Source organism: Falco punctatus (assembly GCF_963210335.1).
Source record: "Falco punctatus genome assembly, chromosome: 1".
Lineage (NCBI taxonomy): Eukaryota > Metazoa > Chordata > Aves > Falconiformes > Falconidae > Falco > Falco punctatus.
This window is the reverse complement of record NC_137580.1, coordinates 123695816-123709280: the sequence shown is the minus strand read 5'-3', so window position 1 is coordinate 123709280 and position 13465 is coordinate 123695816. Positions and strand designations below refer to the sequence as shown.

At 41.6% G+C, this 13465-nt stretch overlaps 1 protein-coding gene across 1 annotated transcript in view; it reads left to right on the top strand.

Moving 5' to 3' along the window:
• Nucleotides 1-3990: 3990 nt before the first annotated feature.
• PITPNC1 (phosphatidylinositol transfer protein cytoplasmic 1) overlaps nucleotides 3991-13465 on the top strand; it is an 87445-nt gene continuing 77970 nt past the window's right edge. The window contains exon 1 of the mRNA XM_080389177.1: nucleotides 3991-4315. Coding sequence (XP_080245303.1) covers nucleotides 4268-4315 — 48 coding nt within the window. The 5' untranslated portion in view covers nucleotides 3991-4267. The remainder of the gene's footprint in view (nucleotides 4316-13465) is intronic.

Below are 13465 nucleotides of genomic sequence, written 5' to 3'. Positions count from 1 at the left end.
CGGAAGGGCCCGGCACCGCCCCGCGCAGGCGCTGCCGAGGCCACCTGCGGCCGCCGCAGGGACCGGGGCGGGGCGGAGGACGGTGCCGACGTAGGCCCCGCCGCCGAGGGGACAGGCCCCGGGCCGCCCGCTGTCCCGAACTCCGCTTTGGGGCGCTGGGGCTGTCGAGCTGCGGGGCCCCCTCAGCACCGAGGGTGGCGGCTTCTCACGGAGCCTAGTCCCGGCCCTCAGCCTGCCCTTGGCCCCAGCAGGGCCGTGGGGTTTCGGCAGCCGCGGTGTTGCTCATAGCTTGCGTGTCAAGAGCTTGAGGCCTGGTGCGGCCATGAGAAGGGGGGCGGATCGTGGGCCTGTGCTGTGCCCCCCCGTCCCCGGAGCGCCGTGCCGCCTGACCATGGCAGGCCGCGCCGCCCTGGGGCCTGGGAGCAGGCCTCGGGGTGCGGGCGGGTCTCACCCTGGTGGTGTCGGGTGTCCAACCCTCCAGACATCTAATCACCTTGCATTGCTGGAGAGGCTAGGAACAGGTAGGAGACACAGTGATTTTTAAGAGCACAAGGATCCTGGGTTTACACGTTGCACCGTCAATGTGTTTGATAAGTTGTGGTGAGGTGCTGGTGCAACACTCCTGCCTGCAGGTTGCCATCATCTCCCGTTCCAGAGCAGAATTTCATATGCCTCAGGGGTTTTAATTCACTGGAGAAACTCAGAGAAACTTGCTCATGCTTGCAAGTAAACAGCTCACGAGGAAATATTGATCAGTGAATGCCCTATATCTTTGGGTGTTAAATTTAAGACTCTCAGGAAAAAATAGGTTGTCATCACATCCCGGTTTGGGTTACTTTATGACTGTACTGCATATGTAACAAGACAGTAATGTGGCAAAGAGCTATTTGAAATAACCACTTTCAAATCTTCTGTTTACAGAATTAAGACTGAGTTATGACATCTACTACACTGGTATAAATTCAGAGTAATTCAATTAAGTGAATTCAGAGCTGTAATACTGTATTGTGCAATCGTGCCTGATAGATGCTTTCAAATTAGCACAGCACAGACCGTGGACTTCAAGTCACTTTCTGTTTGAACTCAGACTTGATTTATCAAGTCCAGTAACAGAATTTATCCATGGTCCTTAATCATTTTTAGTTACTAATTGACCTGAGTACTAAAAAGGCATGCATCAGAGAGTGTGTGAGTCGTTCTTTCCTAACCCTGGCCATTTACAAATTTTTAGAGAGCTTTGACTACTTATTTTAAATTGTAAAATCTCATTCTTTTAGTTCATAATGTTGGTATAATTGTACAGTCAATGGATAAGGAGTCATGGCTTTCAGGGAAGTTAAAAGTCACATACTAATCTAATCAAACATACTCCTGTACACAGTAATTTTGGTTCAGACAGTGAGTGAAAGAGGGAAAAAAAATTAATGCATACTGCAACTGTTATCTTCCTTTACCTGCATGGGTATGCTGGGAGACAAGGAGGCTGCTTTTGCTGCCAATGTAGACTTCCTGAATGGCTCATAAAAAACTAAATTCTTATTCAAAAGCCCTTAGTAATGCTTGAAGAAACAACTTGACTTTTACCGTCTCTTATTATGAAGCGACATTTTGCTGACGCAAGTCCATCTGGAGTTAATGTTCAGCATGATTTAACATATGGGTTTTTCCCCCCCAGGTCAGAAATGGAAGATGAGTGAAAAGTATTTTTACAACTGATGGTAGAGAGCATGTTGCAGAGGTAAGAGTAATAGTTTCTGACAATTCACAGACAACAAAGAACCAAAATTGTGGCAGACGTGCTTGGCAGAAACTTCCTGGCTAGCTGGAACTGGACGTTTTCTCTCTCGGTGTGGCCCCTAGAAAGCATTTGCTGAGCATGCTTTGTAGAGAGTTCCGGGAACAGTAGTCACAGTGGGGAACTGTAAAGGATGCTGTTAGGGTCACTGGTTTTTTTCCCCACATTTGTGTGCAGACAGCACAAGACTGAGCTGTGCCTCTGGTAAAAGTATGGGGTGACCGAAGAATGTTTTGCTGTAGGTATGGGAAGTAATTTTGGCTTCCATTTTAAGTAGTTTCTGGGTTTGACACACTACTTTCTGCAGATCTGTATGCTTTGTTGTTTTAAATGGAGCTTTAAGGTTTGGTTTATGTTGAAAGCATATAATAGGTTATAAACTAGTTTAGGTCTTTCTCCTGGTTTTATTGTAATCAATGTCTTTGCCTATAAATGGGTGGCATCAAGGCCCTATGCAAAGAAGTTCAAATTTTTTACACTGCTTTTCAGCAGAAATCCAGAGGTATTGTTCCCGATGAATGAAACCACTAGCAAATCACTTAAAACAGAAGTAGATGTTTTAGATCTGAATTTGGATTACCTCTCATCTATAGGTAATACCACAGGCATCTCCTTGTTTTGGCTGTTTTGCATAGAAGTTTCAGGAGCATACTACTACTGACGTTATGGATTACAGCTACAGTTTCGGTAGTTACAAATGGCAGTTGTCAGATTTGAGATAGAAGTATCATTAACCACGTTCTTCATACCTCTGTTGAAAATCCAGACTGCTAAGAGAGCTCCCAGATTTTCTATTTCTTTGTGTAGGTGTTTGTACTTGACTGGAAAGGCAGGGTGTGTGAAATATTGTGCCATTATGGCAACGGAATGGAAAAGTGATGTCGTTAGCTCCAGGAGATGGCACTGTGTCCTCTCCGGGCTAAGAATTATATACATAGCTTTGAAATGTACATTCAGAACCAAGAAGTTCTGAGGGTTTTGTGCTCTTTCTTCTTATGAAACACGCATTTCATTGTAGACCTAAATCTTTAGGTGTCCCAAATATGGTATTTCATCACTTTTATTTTTGCAAATAATTTATACTTAAATGAAGATGTGTATTTTACCATTATCTGTAGTGCCTTGCAGTTTCATATTACTGTCACAGTGCTTCTGTGTGATGCATGCTTTACAGCCATTTCAAGACAGGAGAAACAGCAATATGAACATTTTACGATTTACCTAGGGTTGTGTAACAGTTCGGAGTTCTCGGCTAGTTTCAAAACTGGGTTCCTGTGCACATCAAGTTGTGACTTAACGGGGTAATTTCTCTGAAAAACACAAACCCCAGGCATATTAAAAACCGATTTAACAAACAAATTGCCAGCTAAGGGGAGGATCCCTCCTGAAACGGTTCTGGCTTTATTGTTCAGCGAGGAAGGAGGGCCCTTTTCCACTGAACTTTCTGCGTGGCATTTGAAAGTAAATAGCCGACACGAAAAAAGAGTTTTATCTGCGTTGCAAAATCTGCTGGCAGATAACGAAGGGCTGACCAGAAGGGAAATGGGTGAGGCCTCCACATCCTGCGCTGCCTGCACCCAGCCGGCTGCCCTGCTCGCGGCGGCGGGGGGACCTGGGCCGGGCAACCTTACGCCGCCTCGTAAACGTGTTGCAAGGTGCGTTGTCACACGTAGGGCAATAAACTTCCCCCCACATCGAGAAGCCTCCGCGGCGGAATCCGCTGCAATGGCGATGTCTCCCGGCCGGCGGCCCCTTCCCCGGGGGTCGGCGGGCCGCCCACGCCGTTGTTTAAACCCGCCCGAGCGGCGGCTGCCCCCCCCCGCCCCGCTGATGTCAGCCGCGCCCCCGCCGGGGCCGCCGCTGCAGCCGCTCCGCGCCCGCGGCCAGAGCTGCGCCGGGAGCCCGCGGCAGCCGGAGCGCGCTGCCCCCCCGCCCCCCGCCGAGCGGCAGCCCCGCGGCCGCGCTGCGGTGCCGGGAGGCGGGAGCCGCGCTCGGCAGCCGGGGAGGGAAGCGCGGTGCGAAGCCTTTGTCTCGGCAGCCAGCGGCTCGTCCTTGTGCCGCCCGACGGGCTGCCGGCCCCGGCTGCGGCTCGATTGTGCTTATCGCCGCCCCGGGCATGTCTTGACATAGCTGCGCTGTCGTGCACTTCCGACGGATGTCTCTGGCCGCCGCGACAGCGTTCGGGGTCTGAGCCTCGGCAGCGGCTGGCGGCGGAGCGAGTGTGACATTCCCCCGCTCGCCGTCTGAGGGAGGGAGAAGGGGAAGAAAGGAGCAGTCGCTCCCGCAAGGTTTTCCTTCTTGCTGGGTCAGCCTTCCTGGATGGTTGCATTACTCCCTCGTGGACACGTTGCCAAGCGCCTACAGAGAAAGAGGCTGGAATATTTTTTCCCCTGATTGGTTTTCGTCGTGCTCGTCGTGCCGAAATCCCCACTTTTCTCCCAGTTTGCTGGTCCGCACCGAGGCAGCAGGAATATGCTCATGAAGGAGTACCGGATCTGTATGCCTTTGACAGTTGAGGAGGTAAGCTCCGCCGCAGCTCCTGGCTAGGCTGTGCCCTACTCAGGGTTTGCTCTTTCAAGGCGAGTTGAGGCTCTGTTTGTTTTACTGAATATTTGTTCTCCGTGGGATGAACTGAAGTCGGAGATGATGGGCTAGAGAGGAATGTTTTTATTGGAAAATAAGGCAATCCTGCAGGAACGAAGGGAACTTAAGTCTCTCGAAAGCATTGTGTCGACAAAGTGTTGGTTATAAAGATTTATCAACCAGACTTTTTAAGAAGAATCTCAGGGATATTTGCAAGGGAATGCTTTGTGCTGAAATCCTGTCTGATAAAGCGTTTGTCCAAAACCCAGATTCTAAATATATCCTCACCTTTGCTTAAAATACCCTTGCAGCTGAACATGGCCTGAAACTCTAGCACAGGTACGGTAGGTAGGTGATCATCTATTAGTAAAACTTCTTTGTCATTTCAAGAAAGGATTGAAAGTCAGACTGCTCTTTGTCGATGCTCTAAACTCGGGGTTAGGAACATGATGTTTTTATTTATCTGCAAACGGCCTACCTGCTTGTTGGTTTAAGTAAGACAGTAATACCTACGTGCAATACTCGTGCTATATAGTTACTTGTGCGCGTGAACAGTGCTCGTTTATAAGGTGCAATGGGTACCTAAAGGCCTGATGGCAGATGTAAATGAGACGGTGCTTTCTGCTTTATAGTGCCTCATGTATCTATAAAAAAAGAAGCTCGCCGTTGTTTTGTTGAGCCATGTACGCCCTAGAAGCGGGTACTGCAGCGGGGGAACAAGCCTGCTCCTGCACGCAGCCACCACGCCAGCCGGCCCCGCTGGGGCGGCCGCACCCGCGCATCTTTGCGCCGAGCTGGGCGCAAAGTTTTCCGTCGCCGGCGGGCGATGCCGTGGCCGCCAGGGGGCGCCGTGCCGGCGGCCAGCAGCGGCGTGCAGCGGCCGTGCCCCCCGCAGCGCGGTTCCCTGCCCTGGCCCCGCGGGGCACAGCAAAGAGCGCTCACCGCGCCGATTAATTTACGCGGTTTTCTTGCTATAAATGTTATCCAGGTGAGTGTTTTGCGGCACTGCTTGATTATTTTTTGCAGTATCTGTGGAGCAGTGCTCGCGAGTGTGACAAGAGTTGGCGTTTCAGTGGTCTTTTTTGGCTACATCTTCAGATTTGGCAAATTAACAGTATTCTAAAATGGAGAATTTAAACTGCCAAATATTTCCTTCGGGCTGCTGGGGAAATTCATTCTGGGAGCAGGACCTAAACCCATCACATACATGTAGGTAAACAGATAGAGGTTTAATTCTCGCATTTATCCAACCAACTTACATAATATGCAGTGTTATTGGATAGGATTATTCTTTTGATACATAGTTTTATTTGTTTATTGTATTATCCTAATATAGACAACATTTTATCCAAGCCAGTTCCTGATGTCCTCAGACTACCATGCTTCATTAATAGCAGTTCATTATGTCATCAGAAGGGAGCAGGTCTAATTTATTTTGAAAAATTGTTGTTAAACAAGATTTCCAGGTACAGAAGAGTTCAAAAATCTCCCAAAACAGGAACGATTGATGCATGATGAGGCAGAAGACAATGCTGGAAGTCTGTTGTTCTGAAGAATGTTAACAGTATTACTGAAGATACTCATGCATCTTGTAGTTTCTCTTATGATGAATCATCCATTACTTAATCATTGAGCTGCAGCTGAGATGCCTTAATGAGGAACCTAGAACATGTCTGATATTTAACTTGAGTTTCATTATTAATTGTAACATGAACTAGAACAAAATTATGAAATTAGCTAGTGGCTTATTTTTGTTACACTATTTGCATACTATAAAAGTCCCAGACTGTATTTCTCATAGCGGTTCATCTTCATGGTGTTTCCTACAGTCTGTGAAGGTGTTACTGTCTTATTTTTGCCCTTAGTTGCACATTAACTACCAATAACACATGATATTTTTGGCATCTGCCTAGAGTAAGGTGGTGCATTACACAGTCTTTAGAACATCATGAGGCAACTCCACCCTTCAAAAAACAAAAGCATTTTGGATCTAAGAGGCCCAGACTGCCTTCTGCAAGGTGCTAAGTCACTCTGAAATTTAGTGGGCTTTGATGGAAACACAATTTCCAAAGGACGTGCCAATTTCTCGCAGAACTGGGATGTTTGGCCCCTTATCTGCAGTGGCACTGACATTACCTGGAGTAAGCACCTAAGTCTTTTTGAGGTTGTAGGTTTCAACAGGTGTGTGAAAATGCAGTTCTTTCTTATGCAGCTGCATAGCTTCTCTTTTTTGTGCTGTTTTTCTTAGGCTTCACAGCTCTGTTTTTAATGCTGTTTGGAAGTTCTGGCTTTCAGCCTGTGCACTTTATACATACATTCAAAAGCATTTCCTTAAGCAGTTTTCTTTTTTAGCAGTGACAGTTATCCATACATAGAAGTCTCACAACATGAATGAGAAAGAATTCCATCTTTAGTCTGTGTTGTGTCGTCACCAAAACCAGAGTGGCTTCCCATGTCATTCCTGTGAAAATAATCAGGCACAGGAGGCAAAGCTGAGTGCTAACTATGTCAGCCAGGCACCTGTACCTAATCTTCTGTAGTCAGATTTTGTGTGTAATGTGAAAAAGTTTGCGTTAAAATGCTACATAATGTCCAGTCGAGTAACTAGAAGTCATTACTTTGCATGTAAATAAATATGCACTCAGCAGTACAGCAATTAGCACTACACTGGCTGACCTAAATACATCTTTAGAGAAGAGTAAAAAAACTGGTAGATGTCACTAAAACAGCAACACTCTCGCCAGGTTTGAAGACTTTGTGGCATCTTTGTGTGTAGAAGGTTTTGCATAGCGGGTCTTTGTTATCTACTGCGGATCGGGTTCTTGAGGCACTATTATGTGGATTCCCTGATTTGATAAGATAAAAAAATATTTATGGGGATTCTGTTTGTATACCTGTCAGCTTGGAAGCCAAATGGTTTCCTGTAAATAAAATGTTTCCAAAGAAATGCAGATTGCTATGGACTTAACTGTTCTTGTGTATTTTGCGCTGAGTTGCATCTTTGTTCCCTTGTTCTTAAGCACCAGGAAAGACAGGTTGCTCCAAGAGTGCTGGCTGAGATGCTGTGGCACCACACTGTAATTCTCGTTCAAGGTTGAGGCTGACTCATTGAACTGCATCGTTATTGACAGTTATTTAGGACTGTTACTTACATATTGGTGCAAGCTGCCTCATCAGCTTTAAAATAATTTGAGAAAGGAAATACCATGCTAATTTCTAAGCAAAATAGTAACTGCTGTAAGAACTTTGCAAATTAGGGCAGAATATAGCTGTTGATTGACTAAGCCAATATGATTGCCAATTATAAATTGTTCTTTACCTCATTTGTGGTACCTTTGGGTGGCATGAATGCAAACTCAGTCCTTTTGTTAACTTGAGACCTTGTAAGTTAGAAAAAGCCATTTATTTTCATTACTACATAAAGGAAGTAAAATCTGTTGCAGTAATTGCTTGGGATGTGTTACCAGTCTTCATCCCAGCTGCAATTAATAAGCGAGCCTGCCTCTTGGTTATTTTTCCCCTTGCATTTTCATGTGTTAGTTCATTCTTAGAAATAGTTTGTTACATCATATGACAGAATGTTACAATAGGCTGCATTGTGTTTTTTTAAAATATTATCAGTTAAAAAAACCCACATTCCTAAGCAAGTGAAAAGAATGCCAAGCAATTGAAAAGAGCGGAGATGCTAAAAAATTCTCAGACTTGGGTCTTATTGCATTGCAAGTCGTAATTCCACAGTTCTTCACAGGAAGGATCACAGGGTTTCGTGCTTTTGAGATGCCTTTCTCTGAAATGGTAAACCAAATCGGATAGGTTAACTTGTTACTGAACTTCTGTTTTGGAAGGGGCAAAGTACGGTGAAGTTTGATCTGTGTGGAAAGTGATTATTCTTTAAGGGAATAGGTGGAAAGGCATTGTTGCTGAATCCTGTTGAAAATGAAATTGTTATTGCTGTAAAATGCTAACAAAGATGTGAAGCTAGGTTGTATATATTTAAAAGCTGAACATTAAATAAAATACAGTAGTCATAAGTTTTTTTCCTTGGAAACAAGAATGACCATTAACATCTCTGTTAGTTTTGAACCATATCTGTATGGCGAGTACCTAAAGAAGAAAGAAAAATCTGTTAGGACTTTATTTCAACCAAGATTATCTCTGCTGAAGTTGGTGGAATTGCCCCCATTCTGTGCTTTAAATAAAAGCTAAGTTGGATCTGTGGGGAGTGCTGCCTGCATGAGGTGTATAGGAACAGCCGTATTGTCATGAATACAAACAAGCAGAGACCTGCAAAATGTCTGTAAATGTAGATAATTTTTCAACAAATTTTTCAACAAAAAAATCTTTTCAACGTGAACAAATTCTGGGTTTAGAGGTGTTTTGCTTACTCCTTTATAAAACAACCATTGTCTAGCTCTTTTTCAAACATTATGAATTCTCCCAGTGTCGATTATTTACATAAATTTATTTCAACAACATATGTGTAAACAGTATTTGTATTCTCTGGATCTTGTGTACATTTCTTCTTTAAAAGATTTCATAGTCTACTGTCTTGTGTACAAAGGGTACTTGTTATAACATGTTTTATTCAGACAGCTTTAAAGCTCGATGAAGGCATCTAAGAAAGTGGGTTTATGCCCCGAGAGTTAGCAGGTGTTATGATATTTAGACATAACCATATGTATGTAGAACAGAAAAAGCCTTTCATAGGGTATAAAGTCTGAAATACATATTTTTCTACACTGCAGTTGTCTACTGCAGGATAAACTACATACACTCATCCTGCAGTTAATACAGATAGATTAAATAATGATCAGTGAGGTAAGCTTTTTTTCATTTCCCAGCTATAGCCACAGAACATATTTTCAGGAATATGTAAAAGTATGGAAGATTTGAAAAAGCAGTATTTTGGTTGTAAGCAAGAGGGCTATAAGCAAACATAAGGTGAAGTCAGCTTTTCAAATTTAATTCAATTTAATTACTTGTAAATAAAATAATAGTCAGACCATGCCATGACCATGACCTCTGCAAAGAGTTTATCTGGCAGTTTTGAGCTGAATTTGTCCAGCAAAAATGGAGGCTTATTGTGCAACTTTAAATTAAACTGTCAACAGCTATAATGCATCTGTAGTCTTACCCTCATTCCTTTAGAAGATACTAAAGTGCTGTTTTACTGAAGAATTTTTACTCTAGTTAATCATTCTTTCTGGATATGTCTTAAAAGAACATCACCAGCCTTACCTTATTTTTGCAATTAATACTGTGAAGGCACCTATATATTTCTCTGAGGAGTATTCAGAGTTAATTATTGATCTAGAAAAGCTCTTTACACCACTATGAACATCTTTTTACCCTTCAAAATAAATGATTGTGTAAGACTGTTGTTAGCGAACTGATCTGATCTGTTTTTTTTGTGGCCAGTCATGTCTACTCGCATCACAAGGCCTTTGCCACATACAGTGTGACCTTAAATTGACCTTAAAGCTTATGGACTGGGAAGAATCATTATAATGATGTAACAGAGAAAATAGGTGAGAGAAAGCACCAGGAGTTAACTTTTAGTACCAATTAAAAAGCTATTTAATTTTCTTCTGATGCACGGTCTAGTAAGAATGAGCAGATGAAAGGGAGCGCTGTGTTTTACCATGGGAAAAAATGGAATACCTTGCTTTAGCTTGACCTTCCTGTTGGAGTTGTGGTCACCTAGAGAGCTATAAAAGCAAAGGAATGCAGAGCACATGTCAAATCTTTGTTGAACTCTAGTGCAAATAGTAGACCAAATATATCCAGTTTTCTTCTTTTACTCCTGTTTGCACATTTCAGTACAGCTCTGAAAGAAACAAGACAATCTTTGTTCCTAAAGTTTCAGTGTAAATCATTAAAAAAATCTTTCAGTGGAAAGGATTAGATATTACCAAAGGAACTCCAGAGTCTGACGTACATCTCTCTAGCTCTGCCTCTCCCTGTCAACACTTGTTTTCTCCAAGGTATATATATAGCAAATAATATTATACATGTGATTTGAGGGCTATGTTGGCAAAATACAGGGCCCGGTTTTGCATTTCCCATAAAACAAAATTCAGCTTGTCAGTGTTTTAGGACATTTTCTAGCTAAAACACTCTACAGAGCTTTGATGCTATCGAGATCTGTGCAAAGTCTGTTTGTCTTTGAAGTTTAATGTAGGTTTGGAAACGAAAGAGCAGGGAGAGAAAGATGCAGAATGTCAATACTGGCTTTTTAAACTTGGTGCTTTCTGGTTTTGTATTTTTTGGGAAGAACTTTGAGTTGCTGAGAGCATGAAGTTCTTGTAAGAGTTGTATGAATGATGAATGATCAGCACTTTTGAAATTGCAGCCACTTTTGTTTATGTACCTAATAATGTAGATGCCTGTATTAGCACCTTGAAGTTTGGTAACTGATATGTCAAATACATTTTCTCGTAGTCTAGCCTGTTTAATTTCCTCATCTGTCTATTGTAAGGTTAGAAATAACGTAATTATTCCAATTTTCATGTGCTTTTTGCCTGACCGCACATATTAAGAAAATGGTAGGTGATTTATAGCCCTTGAAGTATATAAAGCTCTTTAGATGAAAGGAACAGAAAGATCTCTGTAATAACTAGGAAAGGTTAAAAAAATTGTATTTTCCTTCATGAGTATTCAGTTTCGTGTGATAGACATTTGTATTGTTAAAATCTGTTAGAGATCATGTTCTTTTGTACAAAAGACTGCCTAGTTAGGTAATGGAAAACCCATAGTATGGAACAATGATTCATTCACGATACTCTTCTTTGTGACTAGTGAGCTGACAAATGTGTACCCCAGGCTGTCCTTGCAGAACCCAGACAGTTGTGGATGCTGAAATACATGCAGGCTTTCCATCTTGAACATCTAACCCAACACACAAGCAACCATTAGGTACTGTAAGGATGGAGACAGACAATACACACATGCAAACCGTTGCAATATACTCAGCAACTGTGGGTGAGGAGTAATTCTTCGTATTCTTGCTCATTGAAAACTTATTTGCAATTTAAAAGAAAAAAAAATTATAGCTTGTTACATTTTATTCTTATCTTTGGTTTATAGAGCATCTATCATGACCAGCAGTATATTTTCTAAGCGAATAGTGACATTTCATGCGAATTTGCCATGGTAGTTCTCCAGTGCAGCCTGAGGAACTTTGTGTAGGCATATTGTGCACCTGTTCAAGTGAAATTACTAATGTCTGCATGTGTCTAGAAAGCAAGGAGAGAGGTGCTCCCCAGGATTACTGACTAGGTTTAAAAAGGAGCAAAGAAAAAGTAATTTAGATTTCAAGTTGGGTTAACAGATGGTTTACAGTCTGTAGGTGGAGGAAACTAGACTTGAACTTAACCTGTGTTTATATATAATGCTTTTAGTCTAGCCTTAGTCGTCTTTATCTCCTTCTCAGTTCATCATTTCTTCCCAGTTTTGGTTATAAGTGATTTAAAATCCTTGAATATGTATTAAAATACTGGTTTTATTTTTATAAAGTATAATGCAGGGTGCTAAATTGTAGGAATGACATTTTGATGGCTTTTCTTGGAAAAAAACATGTATCTTCCATCTTTTTCCTGTTTGTGGTTAGAAAATGCTGAAGCAGTTTTGCATTCTAATAGTTTTGTACTTTTACGATTCTAAAGCTGGTTTTACAGTGCACACTCCTAACTTCTGCATATACTTGTGCACGTACTCTAATTTAAAGCACATGTCATGAGTCACATGCATAAATGTTTATAGGCTGGGTTTAGTAAAAGACTTGTTCATATGCTCTCCAGAAAAATCATGGTCTCTGTTTAAGAGTTTTTACATGTCTGTTCTAAGATTAATCTTGCCTAAGTGATTTAGGAATACTTGGGCTCTGTGGGAATTGTTTTCTGTGAGCATGCTGAGTGTGCTTTATTTTCTATTTCATCACACTAAATGTCATATTAGGTTTAATGTGTTGCCCAATTAATGACTATGTTTAATGTTTTTCAGTATAAATATTATTATAATACATGACAAAATAATTATGTGATAATGACACTCCAGTATAACACACTGTTGCTCCATTGCTTGATTAACAATCAGTCACTGATGACAGTCAGAAACACAACTAATTGTTGAATATATTTCCAGCTTTTTGCTCTCAATTTATATAAAAAATAAGAAAAAATATAGAAATAACCTTTTGTGCTAGCATCACCATGTTACTGGAAAGGTTACTGAAATACTGGAGTCCACCATGAACCAAAACATTGTATCTGTGAGAGAGATAAAGACAAATTATTATTCTATTGATAAGCATGAAGTTCTTAGACGTGCCAAGCTTGTATTTCTCCTGGTCATACATAGATGTTTTTTTAAGTAGTCTCACTTCTTAGGTCCATTGAATGTGCTGGTCCTAGTATGTGTGTAATTCTTACCTTCTAAAAGGTGCTTGACAAATTTATCCAGCTATTTATCTGATTTTTTCAGGGGTTTTGAAAGTGCATATTAGCTGAATGTTAAGTAATATTTCATTTAACAAATTATTTATACAGTGACTTGGAATAAGCCACGTGAGACATATGAAATGTACATCTGATTGCGGTCTTAAGTAAACTGCTTGCTTCTGTTATCACACAAACTTGATATGAAATTTATTTGGACCTTACTTCAGTGGATCAGCTTTTGTTTTGCTTCACTCTGTGTAAAAGGAAAAATCATTCAATGGAATTTAGACCATAGTAATACCAATGAGTTCTGTCACTGATGTCAGAGGCCAAGATTTCACCAAATATGTATGACAAAACACAGCATATTTTTGGAATACAAATGTTGGGAATTTAAATTCCATTTTAGTTGCATGGTGCAAATCTAAAATAATGCCATTGACCTCAGTAGATCCATTCCAGGTTTTTATCAGTTTGATCAAAAGTAGGCTTTATCAATGGCTGTAAACCAAAAGAAAATGTAGATTTCGCAAATCTTTTGTTCTTACTGAGAAAGAAACCAGTCTGACGTCTCTAAATCTTTAGCATTCTTGCCTAACCTAAAAGACATTTTCACATGGTTAGATTCAGGCCCCAGATTTGTGTCCAA